This window comes from Labrus mixtus, chromosome 19 (genome assembly GCF_963584025.1).
Source record: "Labrus mixtus chromosome 19, fLabMix1.1, whole genome shotgun sequence".
Classification (NCBI taxonomy): Eukaryota; Metazoa; Chordata; class Actinopteri; order Labriformes; family Labridae; genus Labrus; species Labrus mixtus.
In genome coordinates this window covers 22,940,037-22,956,965 of record NC_083630.1, presented here as the reverse complement: position 1 = coordinate 22,956,965, position 16,929 = coordinate 22,940,037, and the positions used below count along the sequence as shown (strand labels likewise).

General features: G+C 41.5%; 1 protein-coding gene and 4 non-coding genes across 5 annotated transcripts in view; 2 read left to right on the top strand and 3 right to left on the bottom strand.

The window, feature by feature from the left end:
• Positions 1–5,662: 5,662 nt before the first annotated feature.
• LOC132994604 (cadherin-20-like) overlaps positions 5,663–16,929 on the bottom strand; it is a 92,834-nt gene continuing 81,567 nt past the window's right edge. Inside the window, exons 9-13 of the mRNA XM_061065082.1 lie at positions 16,381–16,517; positions 14,219–14,340; positions 13,844–13,961; positions 11,107–11,358; positions 5,663–7,496 (exon numbers count right to left, since the gene is read on the bottom strand). Coding sequence (XP_060921065.1) covers positions 6,973–7,496; positions 11,107–11,358; positions 13,844–13,961; positions 14,219–14,340; positions 16,381–16,517 — 1,153 coding nt within the window. The 3' untranslated portion in view covers positions 5,663–6,972. The remainder of the gene's footprint in view (positions 7,497–11,106; positions 11,359–13,843; positions 13,962–14,218; positions 14,341–16,380; positions 16,518–16,929) is intronic.
• On the top strand, positions 9,593–9,664 carry trnae-uuc (transfer RNA glutamic acid (anticodon UUC)). Its single transcript has one exon. It is a non-coding gene; the product is annotated as a tRNA-Glu (tRNA).
• Positions 10,536–10,607, top strand: trnae-uuc (transfer RNA glutamic acid (anticodon UUC)). The gene has a single exon. It is a non-coding gene; the product is annotated as a tRNA-Glu (tRNA).
• Positions 12,009–12,080, bottom strand: trnae-uuc (transfer RNA glutamic acid (anticodon UUC)). The gene has a single exon. It is a non-coding gene; the product is annotated as a tRNA-Glu (tRNA).
• trnae-uuc (transfer RNA glutamic acid (anticodon UUC)) lies at positions 12,642–12,713 on the bottom strand. Its single transcript has one exon. It is a non-coding gene; the product is annotated as a tRNA-Glu (tRNA).

Below are 16,929 nucleotides of genomic sequence, written 5' to 3'. Positions count from 1 at the left end.
GTGTCAGTGACGTCGATCCTAACCCACTCACTCGGACGTGATGAAGGCGTGTTCTTCGATGGTGTGCAGAACATCCAGGAATTTAATCTTTGAGGTTAACGTGTGGCCGTGGTAGATGATCGGCAGGTCGTCAGGTCCGTCCCAGCAGTCCACTAAAATCAGAAACAAATAAATTAGGTCTTCTGTTTTGGATTTGCTAGTATTTCATGAAAAAAGACATTTATTTCTATGAAGCTTGAATTGTTTCATGTCAGTTTGTATCATCACAAAAAGTTCCCTGTTTTTTCGACAAGTAAACCTTCAAATGATAAAGTCACATTCAGCTTTGTGTCTTCATCCAAGGATTAAAGACATGATGTGTTTTAACACTCTACATATTTATTCAGAAATATAAGGCCGTCCAAAGTCAGGAAGTCGACTTTATCTTTATATTGATGGTTTAGCTGTGAAGACCCTGTCTGGGTCACTGAAACAAGAATAATCACAAAGGAACCCCGAAGACAAAAGACAACACCTCCATGTATATGTGGTGACTAAAGAAAGGACTGTAGGGGTCCCCAACCTTATTAATATATATATATATATATGAAGTTCATGAAAGGTATTTCTGAATTTTGCATAAAATGGCTTTATGATTAAAAAAAATAGCAAAGTCTGAGCTGTGCTTGAATCAGTCCAATCGACTTCAGAACATAAAGTGTTTCACTGAGTTTGTAATTGAATGCACCATGATACACACAGTCCAGTATATGAAGTCTTAAAGCAGAGGAAATATCAAGGGTTTGATAGTTACGCTCGATGCAGCGGCAGCCCATCCTAAGTTATATTAAGTTGACCTCTTTTATAGGCCTAGTTCTTATAATTTGGTTTGTAAACTAAAGGTACTTATGTGCATATGGACATTGATGACTCTCTTAATTATGAATGGGTAAAGTCTGCCATTCTTGCTAAAAATTACATTAATCCTGAGACTTACAGGCAAAGATTCTGCTCCCTGGACATCAACCCTGATGAGAGCCCTAAAGAGTTGTGTGTGTGATGCTCAAGGAGCTCTTTGGGAAATGGATCCAGCCAAAAGGTAAAAGCATCCAAGAAGTAAGTGAAATAACCATCCTACAACAATATTTGAGAATGTTGTCCCCTGAGCTTCAGGTATCGATCAAAGAGCGTGACACAGTTTCAGCAACGGAGGCTGCCAAGCTGGCCGACGTCTTTGTAAGCTGCACGGAAAAAGGGTCAACCATGGAGCTACAATGTATGGAGGATGACAAAGGACCGCCACAAACCAGCCCAACAGTTCCAACAGGGGGAAGCATCCAGTGCGGGTAAACAGAATGCAGGCCATGCAATCCAATGAGCTCCTTTTCAATGAGGAGTTAGACATCATAAGTGATGAGAATATCCTGCAAAATGGCATCCTCTATCGTCAACAAAAGTCAGCGTTGCAGCTAGTGGTTCCCCAAGCAGCTAGAAATGCCATACTTGCCTTGGAGCACTCAGTTCTCTGGGCTGGCCACCTGGGCCCACAAAACCACAGCTTGCATTAAAAACCATTTCCACTGGCCTGGCCTGTGCAGACATGTTGCTCCGGTTTGTGGAAGTTGACCTCAGTGCCAAATAACATCTGCTAAAACACCCCCCAGAGCTTCAATTCAAACACTACCCATTATTGGATACCTTTGTGGACAAAATGTACACACAAAATCTGTAATATTTGCTTTTGTATTTTGCTGTTTTTTTTTCTGCTTTTGTTTTCTGGCCTTTTTCCTGCGTTGCATCCTGTGTCATCCAGATGAGAGAGTGGCTGGAGAAAACGAGTGAGCTGGCCCAATCGCATATGGAAGACGCCCAGCAGCAACAGAAGTCCAGGTACGACAAGTCAACCAGGCAGAGATCCTTGAACCAGGACAGAAAGTTCTGGTGCTCCTACCTAGTGATGCCAACAAACTGTTGGCTAAATGGCAAGGGCCATTCCACATCCTAAAGGAACTTGGGCCAACTACATACCAGGTATCAACACCAGGGCACTATAAATAAATCTCCTAAAAGAGTGGGTGCAGCGACTTGAAAGAAAAACAGAAGTGATGCTAATAAGAAGTGTGCTGGATGAAGAAGTGGATGAACAATATTTTCCTCTTGTGACCTGGTGGACTATGATCTCAGTAACCTCTGATGGCCAAAGGCTTCAGAGCACCTAAATTCTGCCGGGCCCATTGCTTTTCTGCATAAATAACATTTTCTTGCGATGAATTCTGACTATAGCGATGTGATTGTTGCAAATCCTTTCATTCGGAAAACGATGTAACTGCACTTACTTGCACAGCCCTATAGCCTACCCTGACCTTTGTTTTAATTTTGTTCTTTTTAAAGAGGATAATCATGGTTCCAAAGAGGTGGAGAATCTCAAGTCCCTGGTGTCTCACTTCCGTCATCTCCTGGACCTGCACAAGAAATACGACTGCAGACTTTCCCTTTCAGTCTATGAGAAGGTGTGGCTTTCATCAAAAACCCATTTTACGATATAAAAGTGTGCGACGGAGGATTAGGGCCATGCAAAAAAAATAAAAATCTGAAATGAGATTAAACATGTGAATAAAGCTGTAAATTTACGAGATTTAACGAGGCCCAAATCCTCCGTCATACAAGTGTATAAGATTCAAACAAATGTGAAAATTCACGACAAGAAAATGAGGGCTGAAATATTGAAACAATAAATACAAACATGTTTTATTTTAAGACAGAGATTGCTTTGTGATGGTGTATCATGAATTAAACTGTATTGGAATATATCTCTGCTGCCTCGTCCATCTTATACGTTAATCACTGATGTTTTTCAGACGGCATTTTAAGCTGGTTTTGGCTGTAATCATTCTAATTGACTTTGACAGGGAAGTGTACGGAGGGTGGAGTTGTGACGAGCTTCTTCTACAGTATATCAAGGTAAGACAACACCACTGCTAGAACATTAACCCTTGTGCCCTCCTCAAATTTATTTATATTTTTCTGCTGTGAAGTTAAACAACTTTCAACTTGCTCAAAACTACCAAACATTCAATTATTTTCAGGATTGTAACCCTTTAAATGCTTGGTGGCCAAAATGTACATATAAAATATACATTTTTCTTTTGTATAATTTGCTGCTCTTTTATGGCTTTTGACGGGAGGGAAAGAGGGAAAGAGGGAAAGATCTGGCCCCCGGTCTCAGGGGTGCGCGAGAGTTCTCCCGCGGCCGCCCTGGCTCTCACGCACCCCTGAGACCGGGGGCCAGGGAGAACTCTCACGCGAGATTTCTCCCGCGGCCGCGGGCCAAGCAAACTCCAGCACAGTGTCTTAACTGAACAAATACGTGGACAATGTTTAGAGGCAGGGTTGGTAATTTTTACATTTTGGTTGAAATTGTCTTTAGGTCCTGACAGAAATTAATAACTCAGGTGCTCTGAAAAAGGAACAAAGAAAATCCATCATCTGTATCAGTTGTAAGCCTGTAAAAACTACAGGAGACACCCTGCTAATGGAGGGATGAACATTTTAAAAGAAAGACTCTGTTGTTACCAGTTACAGTGTAATGTCGCCCCCTAGAGGCTACAGAGTGCATCACATGTCTAATCTTCCCGGTTCAATGAGTGGCCTTTTTGTCTTTGTCTGAGTTTAAATAAGTTTTAACCCCAAATTAAAAGTTCATCTTTGTTTAGTTGATGATAAAGACAGAGGTTAGTTTGACCTCTTCACCTTTTAGAGGAGAAAACTGTTTCTTTAAATCTCTGTCGCTTCAACGAGCTAAACTACTTTCTTCTCCTTGTGTCTCCTCTCTTCTTCTTCTTTGTTTCTTTGTCGTCATCTTCCTGTTGTCCACACTTCCTTGCAGCTGAAGTGGAGGTCGGAGAAGGCCGTTCATGAAAGAGGACGGCAGTGGTTGTGGGGACAACTCAGTCTTATGGTGGAGGCTGGGCGTCAGGGACGTCGGGTGGTACTAGAGCCCGATCAACTCGCCTCCTGGACTTCTCACACACTGACGCCAGCGCCAAGGGTCATCACCATGTTTTCAATCGTTTAAATGTTCAATAAGATTAAAAAAAACTCTTTCAAATGTTTTTGTCATGCATGAAAGATGTATTAACTTCTGAATAAACGTCTTTACTTTTGTGTGTGAAACATTGGATGTCAGAACGCTCTTTCACGTCCATGAAATCTCTAAAAACTCTTCCAGCTTTGATGACTGATCATCTTTGAATCGCTCTCTTCAGATCTTCATTTCTGTTTATACTCACTGTGAAACACTTTGGTACAAAGAGCACTATAGAAATCACATTGACCTTTGACCTTCTAGCATGTAACTGGTGATAATGTCAGTGAGCTCCTTCCCTGTTACTCTTCTTTCTTTTCCCCGAGCAGAATAAGAGAACCTGTTCCATGTTAGAAATAAAAATGTAGAAATACTCAGTGAAGTTTGGTGTTTGGTCACTGACAGCGTCCAGAGAAGCTTCACTCTGACAGTTCAACATGAGGAGCAAGAATAATAAAACCCTCAAACTGTGTTCCAAAGTAGCAGTCAAAACATAAAAGTTTCTCCTCTGCAAGGACTTTTATAGTTGATCAACCAACATAGCTGCTGTTTTTATCTTTGTCTCTTAATCATGTTGATGCTACTGTAAAGGTTTTAGCTTTTAAAGCTGTTTAAAGCTTTTTTTGACCACTAGAGGGCAATAAATCACATATAACATCAAAAAAATAATGTAAAGCTGCAGGTAAGAAGAAATCCAGACAAGGACCAGGTGTGATGTGATGCAAAAAGGGATTAAGAAACCTAAAACCTCTGTAGAACTTTTGAGTGTAAAAACAAAGAGACAGATTAGAGAGAAGTCCTGAGTCAGTATTCGAAGTGCTCTGCTCAGTATGCCAGAGGATATAAATGTATTTATGTGAAAACTAAAAATCCTGGGAGAATTATGGGATCATCTTCTGTTGCAATTTCACTGTTGAATGCCACCCAGCAGGTGAGCCAGAGCCGATGATTTCAGGGTTAGGTCTTTGTTATTTGTTGTGACAGTTGGAATGGATTTTCATTGTTGTGGAAAACAATATCGAGGTAGATTATCACTTTGATTCTTCTGATTTTCTTCCCTTTTCTCTCGTTTTCTTTTCTCTTTCTTTCTCTTTCCTTGGTATCCTTTTGATTGACGTAAGCAATTCAATTAAGCCTCTTGTTTATAATTGATTAATCCCCAGTGGCAAATGTTCCGCTCGCTCTCTTAAGTGTTACAGTGAAAGCAATCAGATGGAACCGTTTTGCGAGGTGCCACCTCGACTTGAGGCTCAGGTACGGCGTGCAGCGTGCAGTGTGGAGGGGATGAACTTTTAATCAGCGCTGCAAAAACAAAACAAGTCAAGCATATGAAGTTCTTTTGAGGGAAACTGTAATGAAAAGTGAATCAACTGCAATAAGACTTTGGAGGACAATTCAGCATGTGATTGAAAATTTTAAAAAAGCTACTTAATCTTCTAAATGCTTCGGGGAGTTGCTCTTCACCATGAAAAGAAACACTTTGTTAATGTGAGACACTGCAGATTTCAAAGTATAATTTTATAGTGTGAGTGTTGTGATAAAAAAATTAATTTAAAAATGCTGAACTCAAGGTGGTTTCAGGACAGAAGAGCAGCCGCGTTGTTTTTCGATCTTTTTATTAGCAAGAATACAAAAATTATCTACATTCACATACCACTAACTGTAGCATGACTCACCACATTGATTCAAGTAAAATTCAATCAATTTATCAAAAATGTTCCTTTCACTTCTCTCCCAGTTTGAAAAATCATTTTTTTGTCTTTTGGTTTTTTGTGTTCTTTTATTTTCATCCAAAACAGGTTTTTCTTTTTTTTGTCCGTTTTTTTTTCACATTTGGCACTTGATGCAGATTATCGATGTCTCTGAAGTCCACAGGATTTTGAGATTTAAGCCACATTTGTGTGGTGGCAGAAAACACAACACGCAACACAAGTATCTCTGAAAGGACAGATCAAGCCTTTTAGTTGCCGTCCGACACTGGCTGTGGCACAGTGGTGGATGGATCGGAAAATTGAAAGGCGACTTCAATTTCCGTTTAACATTTAACCGTCTGCTGGGGAAAAAAAATCTACAGCTTTTTTTTTTTTTTTTAGAAATGGCTTCCTTCTCATCCTTGGGAATAGATAACTGCTTTATGTTTTGGGGAGGATTTACAATACAAAGAGCTCAAAAATGATACAAAAAAACAAGAATACAACAAACATATCGACCTGGAGAAACCCACATGGGATTACACATCTCGTCTGTGTGATATGCAGAGATGACAAATCACACAAACAGACAAAAAAACAAGGGCAGTTACATCATGTATGTTACAACATAGAAGTGATCTTTTAAAGATTTCCTCACACAGCTGCAGTTTTTAAGTACAGTGTTGGTTTGAAGTACCCGAATAATTTAACAAAAAATATAAATACAGCACAAGAAACAAAGGAATAAATTAAGACCTGCCGCTGATGGAACGGGGGGGGAAAAAGACATCTCTGTTTGCAGCAATGATGTCAGAAAGCTCAAACTCAGAAGAGTGGATCAGCTTTCAGGGGTTTTATCTCCCTCTGTTAGAAAAAGTAGTCCCTCTTTCTGCCGTAAATCAGTCATCACTTTGAACAGAGCGGGGTCAGGCAGGAGAGTTAACATGTGCTTTGAAGCTGTTCCTTTTCTAGACCTCGCGGGGGCGGCCAATCCAACCCGACTCTTTAGATTTAAAAACCAGCTCACAGTGCTGCTGCTGCGGGCATCCCAGGCCATCATCGCCGAGGAGAATCGCGGCTTCGGCAGGAATTCAAGTGCTAACAGTCATGGATGAGAGCGTGAGCACATCCTGGCTTTATTGTTTCTTTTCTCTGATATTTTCTCTTTTTGTTTTATTTGCGTATGTCATCAAAAAAAAGGCAAACGGTTCTGTTGTTCTACCACATCGGGGAGCTGTTTGTCTCCAGCACGCCGTACATCTCGGCGAGCTTTTTAAAGCGAGGCCCCCAGTCGTTGAGGTAGTCGTACTCGTGGTCCGCGTTCGACCCCCCCGACTGGAGCGAGCTGAGCGACTCGGCGACCGAGCCCTCTCCCTCATAGGCGTAGGTCTGCAGGGAGTCATACGGCGGCGCACACGGGTCTACATCCGCCTCCAGGAGCTTCGCCAGCACGTACCCGTGCACGTTACTGTCCCCGCTGCCGCCGCCCATCACGCACGCCTGCGGGACGTAACGTGACAGGCTCTCGATCTCCGGCAGCATGTCCTGTCGCATCTTACCGCCGGGGTGGTGGTGCGCCTCGCGCGGGTTCCACATGGCGCCGATGTCGAAGGCCTCGGTGTCCTCCTCGCCGCCGCCCTCGTCATCGTAGCGCACAATATTCTCATGGACGTTCTCCTCCTCGTCACACAGGTACGGCTTCTTGCGGTGAGTCCGCAGTGAGAGCATGAGCAGAATCATCACTGTAAGAGCAGAAGAAATACATTCAGCACAGATGTAGCGGCATGTTGTAGTTAGGGTTGTATTATGAACATGTGTGGATCCAAATACGACTTTATTTTGAAAGTGGCAGGTTTGGAAAGCCTGCTGACGAGTCATACTCTTGCCACGACTCTCCATTACTATGTCCGTTGACACAGCGTCCCTGAGTGGGCGGGGACATTTCTCTTCCCACTCATGCTAGCAGGGCTAACATTTGCAGAGGGTGGAGTTCACATAAAAAAAACACGTATTAAACATGCTAAATCCTCTCAGTAAAACATGTAGAAGTTGAAGGAAGCCCCACCTGTCAGTGTAAACCCAGAGCTCAGAACAACAAACCCAGAGGGAGTTTGACTTCACTCTCTTTTAAAGTCTTTCTATGTGATTTTTCACACTTAAATATATAGATCAAGTATCTCCTCTGAAAATAACTCTGTGAGTCATGACTGTCTACAATGGGTGTAACACCCGAGTCGATGTTTTCAGAGTTTTCAGAGTCCTATCTTCAGTTTGTTTACATCGCCCGGACGGCCGGCTGACTCCTCCCCTCGTGTATAAAAGTTGTTTAATTGAGGGACTAGAGAAAAGAAGAATAACATACTGTACTCACTGCTTAACTGTGTTTCTAGATCACGCTCATTTCAGGTAAATTTACATGCAGTGTGAAGATACGAGCATAATAAAGATCGCTAGCATTAGCATGCTAATACAACAATGCAGCGCAAGTTGTTTTGGTTTCATGCTGGTGACAGGGTGACATCTGCTGGATCAAAAAAAATTGCATATCTTACCGACAGTTGGGCAAAGTTTAAGCAGTTGTTATCAGGCTACTCAAAGTGAGTTAGTTTTATCCATTTCTGAGGCACATTTTTTTTCACCTCATGAATGCACATGGTTTTAAGAAGTTATCAAGCAGTTGCTGTAAAGTAGAAGCTCTCACTTGGTAAAACATGCTTCCTACTCAGAAAACCTTTAAATCTTTGAGTGGAATGTTCAAGTACTGACCGAGCCGAGTCTCAGGGCAGCCGGACTTGATTAAAATCTCTGCAGCACTTTTACTCCCTGACCTTCCTGCTTGTGACTTTTCTGCCTTGAGGTATTCTTTCTTTAAGAAGTCTGCTTTTGGGTATTGATAAAATGTCTCCTTAGGACATAGGAATATACTGTATGCAAATTCAATAAACATAATATCTGCAGAATTTTATGACCTCAGAAGGGGCTTATGTCCTCACTTGTCATAAAGACGTTTCCCCCAATACAAACATCAGAAGAGAGGTTGTTTTGAATCGAGATGTACATTTCTTAAACTCTTAAACTAAGTCCTGTCCTCAACACTTCACAGTAGATATTCTCAACTTGAAATAGGAGACAGCTCCGGGTTATTAGAAGCAGCCAGCTGAGGATTAAAACATGACTTTCTCTTGTGCGTCTTGGCTAGCGTTCATTAGCACCAGCTTCCCTGTAGCATCACCTCCTCATCCCCGGAGGCTGATATGGACGCCCTTTATCTCTCCCTGCAGACCTGTGAATTTGAAGACCTCTGCTCCACCAGGAGGAAGCAATCAATTAAATTAAAAACGTCTCTCATTATGGTCTTATTGTTTTTGAATAGATGTCTTCACTCTGATTTTGCAGGAAGGGTTTTGTTCTAAATGATGTAAATCAGTGTTAGCAGAGCAAATTTTCAACAAGGTGTCCAAGATATATTAAAAATGCAACCAACTGATGATTATTTTTGCTTTTGAATTTAGCTTTTTTTTAAACATGGATACTGTTGCTGGTAAGAATATTTCTTGAATATTGTTTGATTTGAATAGTAATAAAGGTTATTATGTTCTACCTGAAGTCTCATCTGCAGTGACTTTATTAGAGAAGCATTACTACAATGTGAGCTCACTTTTCCTCCTCTTACCTTCCCCCTAACAAATACATTAATATGTATGTACACACTGTAGGTTTAAATGCATGTATATGAATATGCTTGATCATGTTTGTATGTATTATAATCACTAGAAACTTAGAAAGCATTGGCTCCATTTATTATCAAGAAGCAATAGTCACTATTCTGTCAGCAGGGTCCCATATGGTCTAGCGGTTAGGATTCCTGGTTTTCACCCAGGCGGCCCGGGTTCGACTCCCGGTATGGGAACAGAGATTTTCCTTAAAGGCTTTATATGTGATTTTTCACACTTAAATGTAATAAAAATCAAGTATATCCTCTGAAAATAACTCTGTGAGTCATGACTGTCTACAATGGGTGTAACACCCGAGTCCCACTGTCTGTGATGTTTTCAGAGTTTTCTGAGTCCTATCTTCAGTTTGTTTACATCGCCCGGCCGGCTGACTCCTCCCCTCGTGTATAAAAGTTGTTTAATTGAGGGACTAGAGAAAAGAAGAATAACATACTGTACTCACTGCTTAACTGTGTTTCTAGATCACGCTCATTTCAGGTAAATTTACATGCAGTGTGAAGATACGAGCATAATAAAGATCGCTAGCATTAGCATGCTAACACAACAATGCAGCGCGAGTTGTTTTGGTTTCATGCTGGTGCTCAAGGGCGACATCTGCTGGATCAAAAAATCACATATAAAGCCTTTAAAGTCCCTTTTTCTCTGCAGTGGATTTATGCTCAATTTGTTCTGTTTACTGTTAAACCTACTGTTTATTTGTAAAGCAGATGTTTACATTAGTGCCCAACCTGGGGTCCAAGGTCCCCTTAGAGGGGGCGGAAAAGATCTGGGGGGGAGGACAAAGTTCAAAATACATGTTTCCTCACTCACAAATATCAGGGTACATAATCTGCCACATGTTTGATTTAGTTTATAATGAAATCAATTCAAATTGATGTAAGATTTGGCAGAACATGTCACTCTTTTGTGAGGGTCCTGGGAGGGGCTCAGCTTTCTTTAGATACAAGTAGGGGGGGCGGGGGACACGTGATGAAAAAACACCTTTTAACTTTAAAATGGAAATCAAACTTGTGAGGAAATCACTTCGGTATCTAAGTCTACAGCAAGTCCCATATGGTCTAGCGGTTAGGATTCCTGGTTTTCACCCAGGCGGCCCGGGTTCAACTCCCGGTATGGGAATGTAATTATTTGTTGTTCCCTTTGTACCACTGTGTCTGCAGTCTGTGTTCCAGTTTAAATTGTGCTGTAAGGAAACCCTATGGTACATCACAGTATCAGATGTATCCCTCAAAAGTTCTCTGCTCTTGTGAAATAACATTCTTGAAAGTAATTGGACTTTGGAGGTGGGACTTACAGACCAGAACACATTCTGATTGGTTGAACACTTGCAGAAGAACAAGTTGCCTAATTATGACTGATCTTCCTAATAATCTTCATGTTCATTAGACCTCTGTGGAAAAGTTTGGATGAACTTTTGAATCCTCTATGAGCTCCTCCTCTGACTAAAAGTTCTGGGGTCCCATTTATAACCGTTGCATATGCACAAAATAATGATAATGGAGTACTATAACAAATGAGATTTAACGATCTTGAATTCTGGGTACTTTTGGTGTAAACCCGGCATAAAAACATGTAATTTCTGAGCGGTCATAGTTTCAGTCAGCAGGATGTGGCTCACCTAGCAGGACAAAGATACAGGCGAGGATGGCGATGAGCGCTCCTCTGCTGAGGCTCGCCGGCAGACTGTACGCCTCTGCGTTACACGACATGACGTTCCCCTCCTGGTCGCAGCTGCACACTCGGATGGTGAGCGTGCTCGTGCTCGTCTGGACCGGCTGCTCGCCGTCAGAGATGAAGATGGGCAGGTAGAAGACGGTCTGGTCCTGCTGAGACCAGCCCCCTCGCCGAGTTAGGATCCACGCTGTGTTGTCTGGAAAGAGAAGAAAAATGTCAGGGAAAAGGTTGAGTTGGATCAAAGAGCAAACCTTTTGAGTGTTTGAGCTGAAATATCTTCTTCAACAGAGGAGAAGAGTCTAGTCAGGGTCCTAAGACGCTAACTAGACTCTTCTCCTCTGGCGCCCCCGGTGGTGGAATGAACTTCCAAACTCCATTCGAGTCCCTCTGCACCTTTAAGAAAAAGCTAAAGACCCAGCTCTTTCATGAATACCTACTAACTTAATGATGATGGTCTCCATATTATTGATGATGATGATGGTAATGACGATGGTTTTTGTTTGATAACGACGACTTATAAGATGGTTTCTATACTGATTAGAGCTCTCAAGAACTGCCCTCAATGTTGTGCTTTGCCTCTGGTCACTTCCTGTCAGCACCTGTGTGTCCAATTGGCAAAAGCTTATTAATGTCGGACAGCGGTGAAAAGAAGTTAAAGGATGAAGCTTGATAAAATGTGAAACTGACACCATGTATCCTACACTTTAATATTTCGTATCCCTCAGCATCTCAAATATTGTGATGGAGTATTATTTACTGATTATCAGAGAACTGTTTTACCCATGCTGTTATCATTATCGTGGAGAATATGACTGTGCATTTAGAGTTCACAAGTTAAAGTCAGTGTTCCCATACCGGGAGTCGAACCCGGGCCGCCTGGGTGAAAACCAGGAATCCTAACCGCTAGACCATATGGGACATCTGTATTTGAGTCAAAGTAGTCAGATTTTTGGCTGTCACTTTAGATCTTATTAAACAGTTTAGGCTTATTAGACATAAGCTAGTTTAACACAGCCGAAAGGCATCTACACAACAGAAGCTTTATAGAGATTAAATCACTTTATTTTAAGGATCCTGGAGCCGTGTTTTACAAATGGCAGTGTGAGAGAGAAGAAGTACTGACAAACACCAATCCAATCCCATATCTGGAGTTGATCATGACCATATAGGGTTCAACCATAAGGGACACTCAGTCACTCCATTTTGTGCCATTAAGTCAGAAATTAATGGTTTTATGAAATAAAATAATTTTTTAAAGGACTGACAAAATGTATGGAAATCCACACTGAACTGAATACATGAATTGTAAAGCAAAGACTGATTTTGTTATTGGTTACTAGAAGTAGATGAGAGCGCATAGAATGGAGGACAAATTGTTGCCAAGCATTGTTCTGAAGTTTTTGTAATTTGCATTACAGTAGATGTTGAAGATTAGGGACTAATGAATTCATGTAAACAGAAGTATCACAAAGACCTTCATTCCCATACCGGGAGTCGAACCCGGGCCGCCTGGGTGAAAACCAGGAATCCTAACCGCTAGACCATATGGGACATGGATACTATTATGGGTATTATAAGTTATGGAGATTTGTTTGACACCAAAGAAAATAAAAGGGCACTTATTCCCCAGGAAAAAAAAACCCTTAAACTAAAAACAAAATGCCACACTTACTAAAATCCACACATGTGGAAGAATGTGAAGAATACAGCTGTTATACACATAGTTTTGACTACAGTTACATAAAAGCATGCAGTCTTATCCATATTTACAATTCTACAATTCACTGAGCAGACACTTTTATCCAAAGCGACGTACATCAGAGAGTAAGAACAACACAAGCAAGGATCTAGAAAAAAGGGAACAATGTCAGTAAGAGCAAACGATCAGCTTTGAGTCTGATTGGACACACAGGTGCTGACAGGAAGTGACCAGAGGCAAAGCACAACATTGAGGGCAGTTCTTGAGAGCTCTAATCAGTATAGAAACCATCTTATAAGTCGTTGTTATCAAACAAAAACCATCGTCATTACCATCATCATCATCAATAATATGGAGACCATCATCATTAAGTTAGTAGGTATTCATGAAAGAGCTGGGTCTTTAGCTTTTTCTTAAAGGTGCAGAGGGACTCTGCAGATCGGATGGAGTTTGGAAGTTCATTCCACCACCGGGGGGCGACAGAGGAGAAGAGTCTAGTCTCCATACCAGGAGTTGAACCCATGCTGCCCATACCTGTTTACTTCCTTTTAACACTTAGCTTTGACTTCTACATGGTCAGGTTTGGATTAGATTTCCTGTTTGGTTTTAGGTGTTCTTCAAAAACAAATTGAGCCATAGCTTTCAAAGACTCATGTCATCAATGTTTTTAAACAAACTTTAATAATCCCTGAGGGAAATTCTAGTTTTACACTCTGTTATTGAGAGACACAAATCACACACATACACTAACAGGACCTGTGGACATGCATTAGTAGAGAGATGTCAGAGTAGGGCCGCTACACAGGGAGCTGTTGGGTGTTCAGTGCCTTGCTCAAGGGCACCTCGGCAGTACTTGGGAAGTGACCCAACGCAACACTGTAGTTGTATAATCATCTAAGACTTATGTCTGTGTTTATGAGTGCAGGTTGGTATAAACCCTGATCTGTGCAGAGCAGCCTGATAGTACACATGCTTTATTCACCTTGGTTGTCTCTCAGGGTGAAGTTTGGGTTGTTTGCAGCCTCTGGAGCCAGACTGTAGTAGAAGTGTTGTCCACCCAGCGGCTCGTCCGGATCCACGGCTGTGACTGTCTGGATCAGCTGGATTACATCAACAAACTCAGAGTTAGTGGGAAGTCTACTTAGGAAGAAAAAGGAATTTCTTTACAGGAATATTTTTGATTTAAAAAAATCTTCATCTGCAAGATAATTTGTAGCTTTAGCAGTTAAATAAATAGACGTTAGTTTATTTCCTCTGGAGTTTGGTGGAGGCGAGGTATTTAACTGTAACGTTCTTGAAGTTGTGGATTGTATTTTTCTGCATGCCGGGGTGTTAAAAGCTGTCTGTGTCTCGGTACCTGTCCTGCTTTGGCGTTTTCACACACATAAGCCTCCAGGTAGTGCATCAGCGAGGGGGGATTATCGTTCACATCCAGGACCCTCACAGCCACAGTCACACTCGACACCTTTGTACGGTCATCTGCAGAGACACACACACACACACACACACACACAAACACACACACAGAGGAGGTCAAAGGCTGTATACGATGCATCAATGGCCTCAGAAAAAAACGGCTCTGATGAACCTGCTGAGCTCAGTTTGTGCGTCTCTTAATCCTCGGCTCATTTACAGCGAGCCGGCGGCACATTAGGATTCTATTATTCTCCATTAACAAGCACACATTTGCATTTCTTAACCAGCTGTGTAATAGGCAATAGAAACGCAATTAGTGAGTGGTAACTACTTTCTCAGGTTTCATCACATGATCGATCAATCGATGAGGTGACTTTTGCTCTCGAGGTCTTGAGTCTTGAGTATGTGTTAGTGTGTGTGTGTGTGTGTGTGTGTGTGTGTGTGTGTGTGTGCGTGCGGGTCAATGAGGAGTTCATACACTGAGCTCTGCTGACGGTTTGAACAGAAGGGAAATAAGTGAATGTAAATGTGTCTATTTATTCAGACAAAAAGTCTTCTGAATGAAAGTTTATCCTCAAAATGTCTGGGTATAATCTGACTGCACCTTTACTTAAAAAAATGTAATTGGAATAAAGTCAGTTTATGTATTTTACAGAGTTATAATAGAATAAAAAACATGAAAGTTGATCACAGGAAAACAAAGAGGAAGGAAACATTCACTGGTTTTGAGTATTTCTGTCACTCCTCTCTCTCTCTATCCCTCTCTCTCTCTCTCTCCACGCCTTCTCACCTGTGCCCTCTCTCTCGCCCTCTCTGCCTGCGTCACTTCTTTGATCAGCCTCCATGTGAAAACTTTGTTAATTAGTCGTTCATTTGATTGTGTTTGTGTATCAAACAGAGAGTCGCAGAGGGAGGAGGGTGAAGGTGACTTTCAGAGCCTGTGCAGCTGTGTGCAGATCTGCACGGTTTCTGTGCTCCACGTTATGTAACTCTGCAGGAGATGTTATCAAACATCACTGCTTCTGTTTTTCTGCAAATGTCTTCTCCGATCTGTTTGTCTGTGGGCTTTCTTTGTCTCCTTGAATCCTCCCTTTGTTGTTTATAACAAAAAAAAACAAAAAGAGTTCATTTCTACTAATAGAAATCATTCAAATGAATTAGTGTTTTAAGTTCAGTTTCCTCCAAAGTTTTTATTTTGGCTAACTAGATTCAGCTTACAGAGAGAAAGCTTGTTTTTTTTTATCTTTTATTGTCAGTATCATCATTTCACTTTGAAGCACATTGCGTCCTCTAAAGTTAGGAATTTTGTAAAATTACAAAAGAAAATTGAAGCAACTTATCAAAAAAAGGGAGAAAAAAACCTTCATCATCCCAAAATGTTGAATGTTTCCACAAAAACTGATACAGCTGTGACTGCGATATCCTTTCAGTTTATTAAAAACAAAGGTAAATTCAAATTTTTGTTTTCCCAGAATGCTTTTCTCTCCTAAAAATAGCACACACACAAATGAGAAATTTTCTTACTAAATGAGGCTTATGCCCTAATTCTGGAGAAACTAAATGTCGTTTTTCTTAATTCAATGCAGATTCAGACTTTTTCAAAGTGTGACACCAGAGTTTGAGTTTGACTTCAATAAGGTTGTTCTTTAGGGTAAGACATTTTATTTCTCTGGTAGAGCACTCTACGTGTAGCTTCCATCTCTCTTTGAAACCTACATGAGTTTGACATCCATCAGATCAGGACGTACGCTGTCGTTTTTTATTCATTCATGTATTTATTTTACTTTAAAGACCGTTAAACTAGGTGCAATCTTAGCTAAAAAGGGTTGCTAAGAAATGAAATGGAATTGAAATGTTCAGACGTTTCGATAACATATGTCTTTGTTTTGTTTCATGTTTTGTTTTTAAAATGAAATACATAAAATAAATGGATGATAAAGACAAATATCTCCTTCTGTTTTTGACAATTGGAAACAGATACAATTCATAAAGTCAAGACGATTGCAGTTCTCTGGACTTTGACTCATTTTGTGGGATCAAGAGATTGTGTGCAGGAAAGGTTCTCTGCTAGTTTGTGTGTGTGTTTGTGTGTGTGGGACGTACTCATCTCCATGGCGAGGACGGTGATGTTGTGCCAGCCGAGCTCCTCTCGGTCCAGTGAACGCACCGTCATCAGCGACCCTGAAGTGATATCGATGTAGAAGAACTTGTCGGGGTCACTGGACCTCTCGATGGAATACCTGGTGACACGGGGAATGTATGTGTTATGTAAAGTGATTCAGTGTGTCTGTGTGCGTGTGTGTGTGTGTGTGTGTGTGATAAGGCTTCAGGCTGGCAGCATCTGAAGACCCACGAGGAAGAAGATAAGACTTCATCAGAGTATCTGCCTCCTCTGCCAAAGACGGCGCGGGGACACACAGACCTGCAGCGCGACACTTTGGCTCGAGTGATGCCACTGCGGGCCGCTTTCCAAAAACACTCCTCAGAGAGCGACATACAGCAGCCTGACACACACACACACACACACACACACACACACACACACACACACACACACACACACACACACACACACACACACAGAAAGAACCCAGCTCATCCTCTTCCAGGCTTTAGAAACGTCTTCATGTAACCATGAAGGTACCTGTGTAC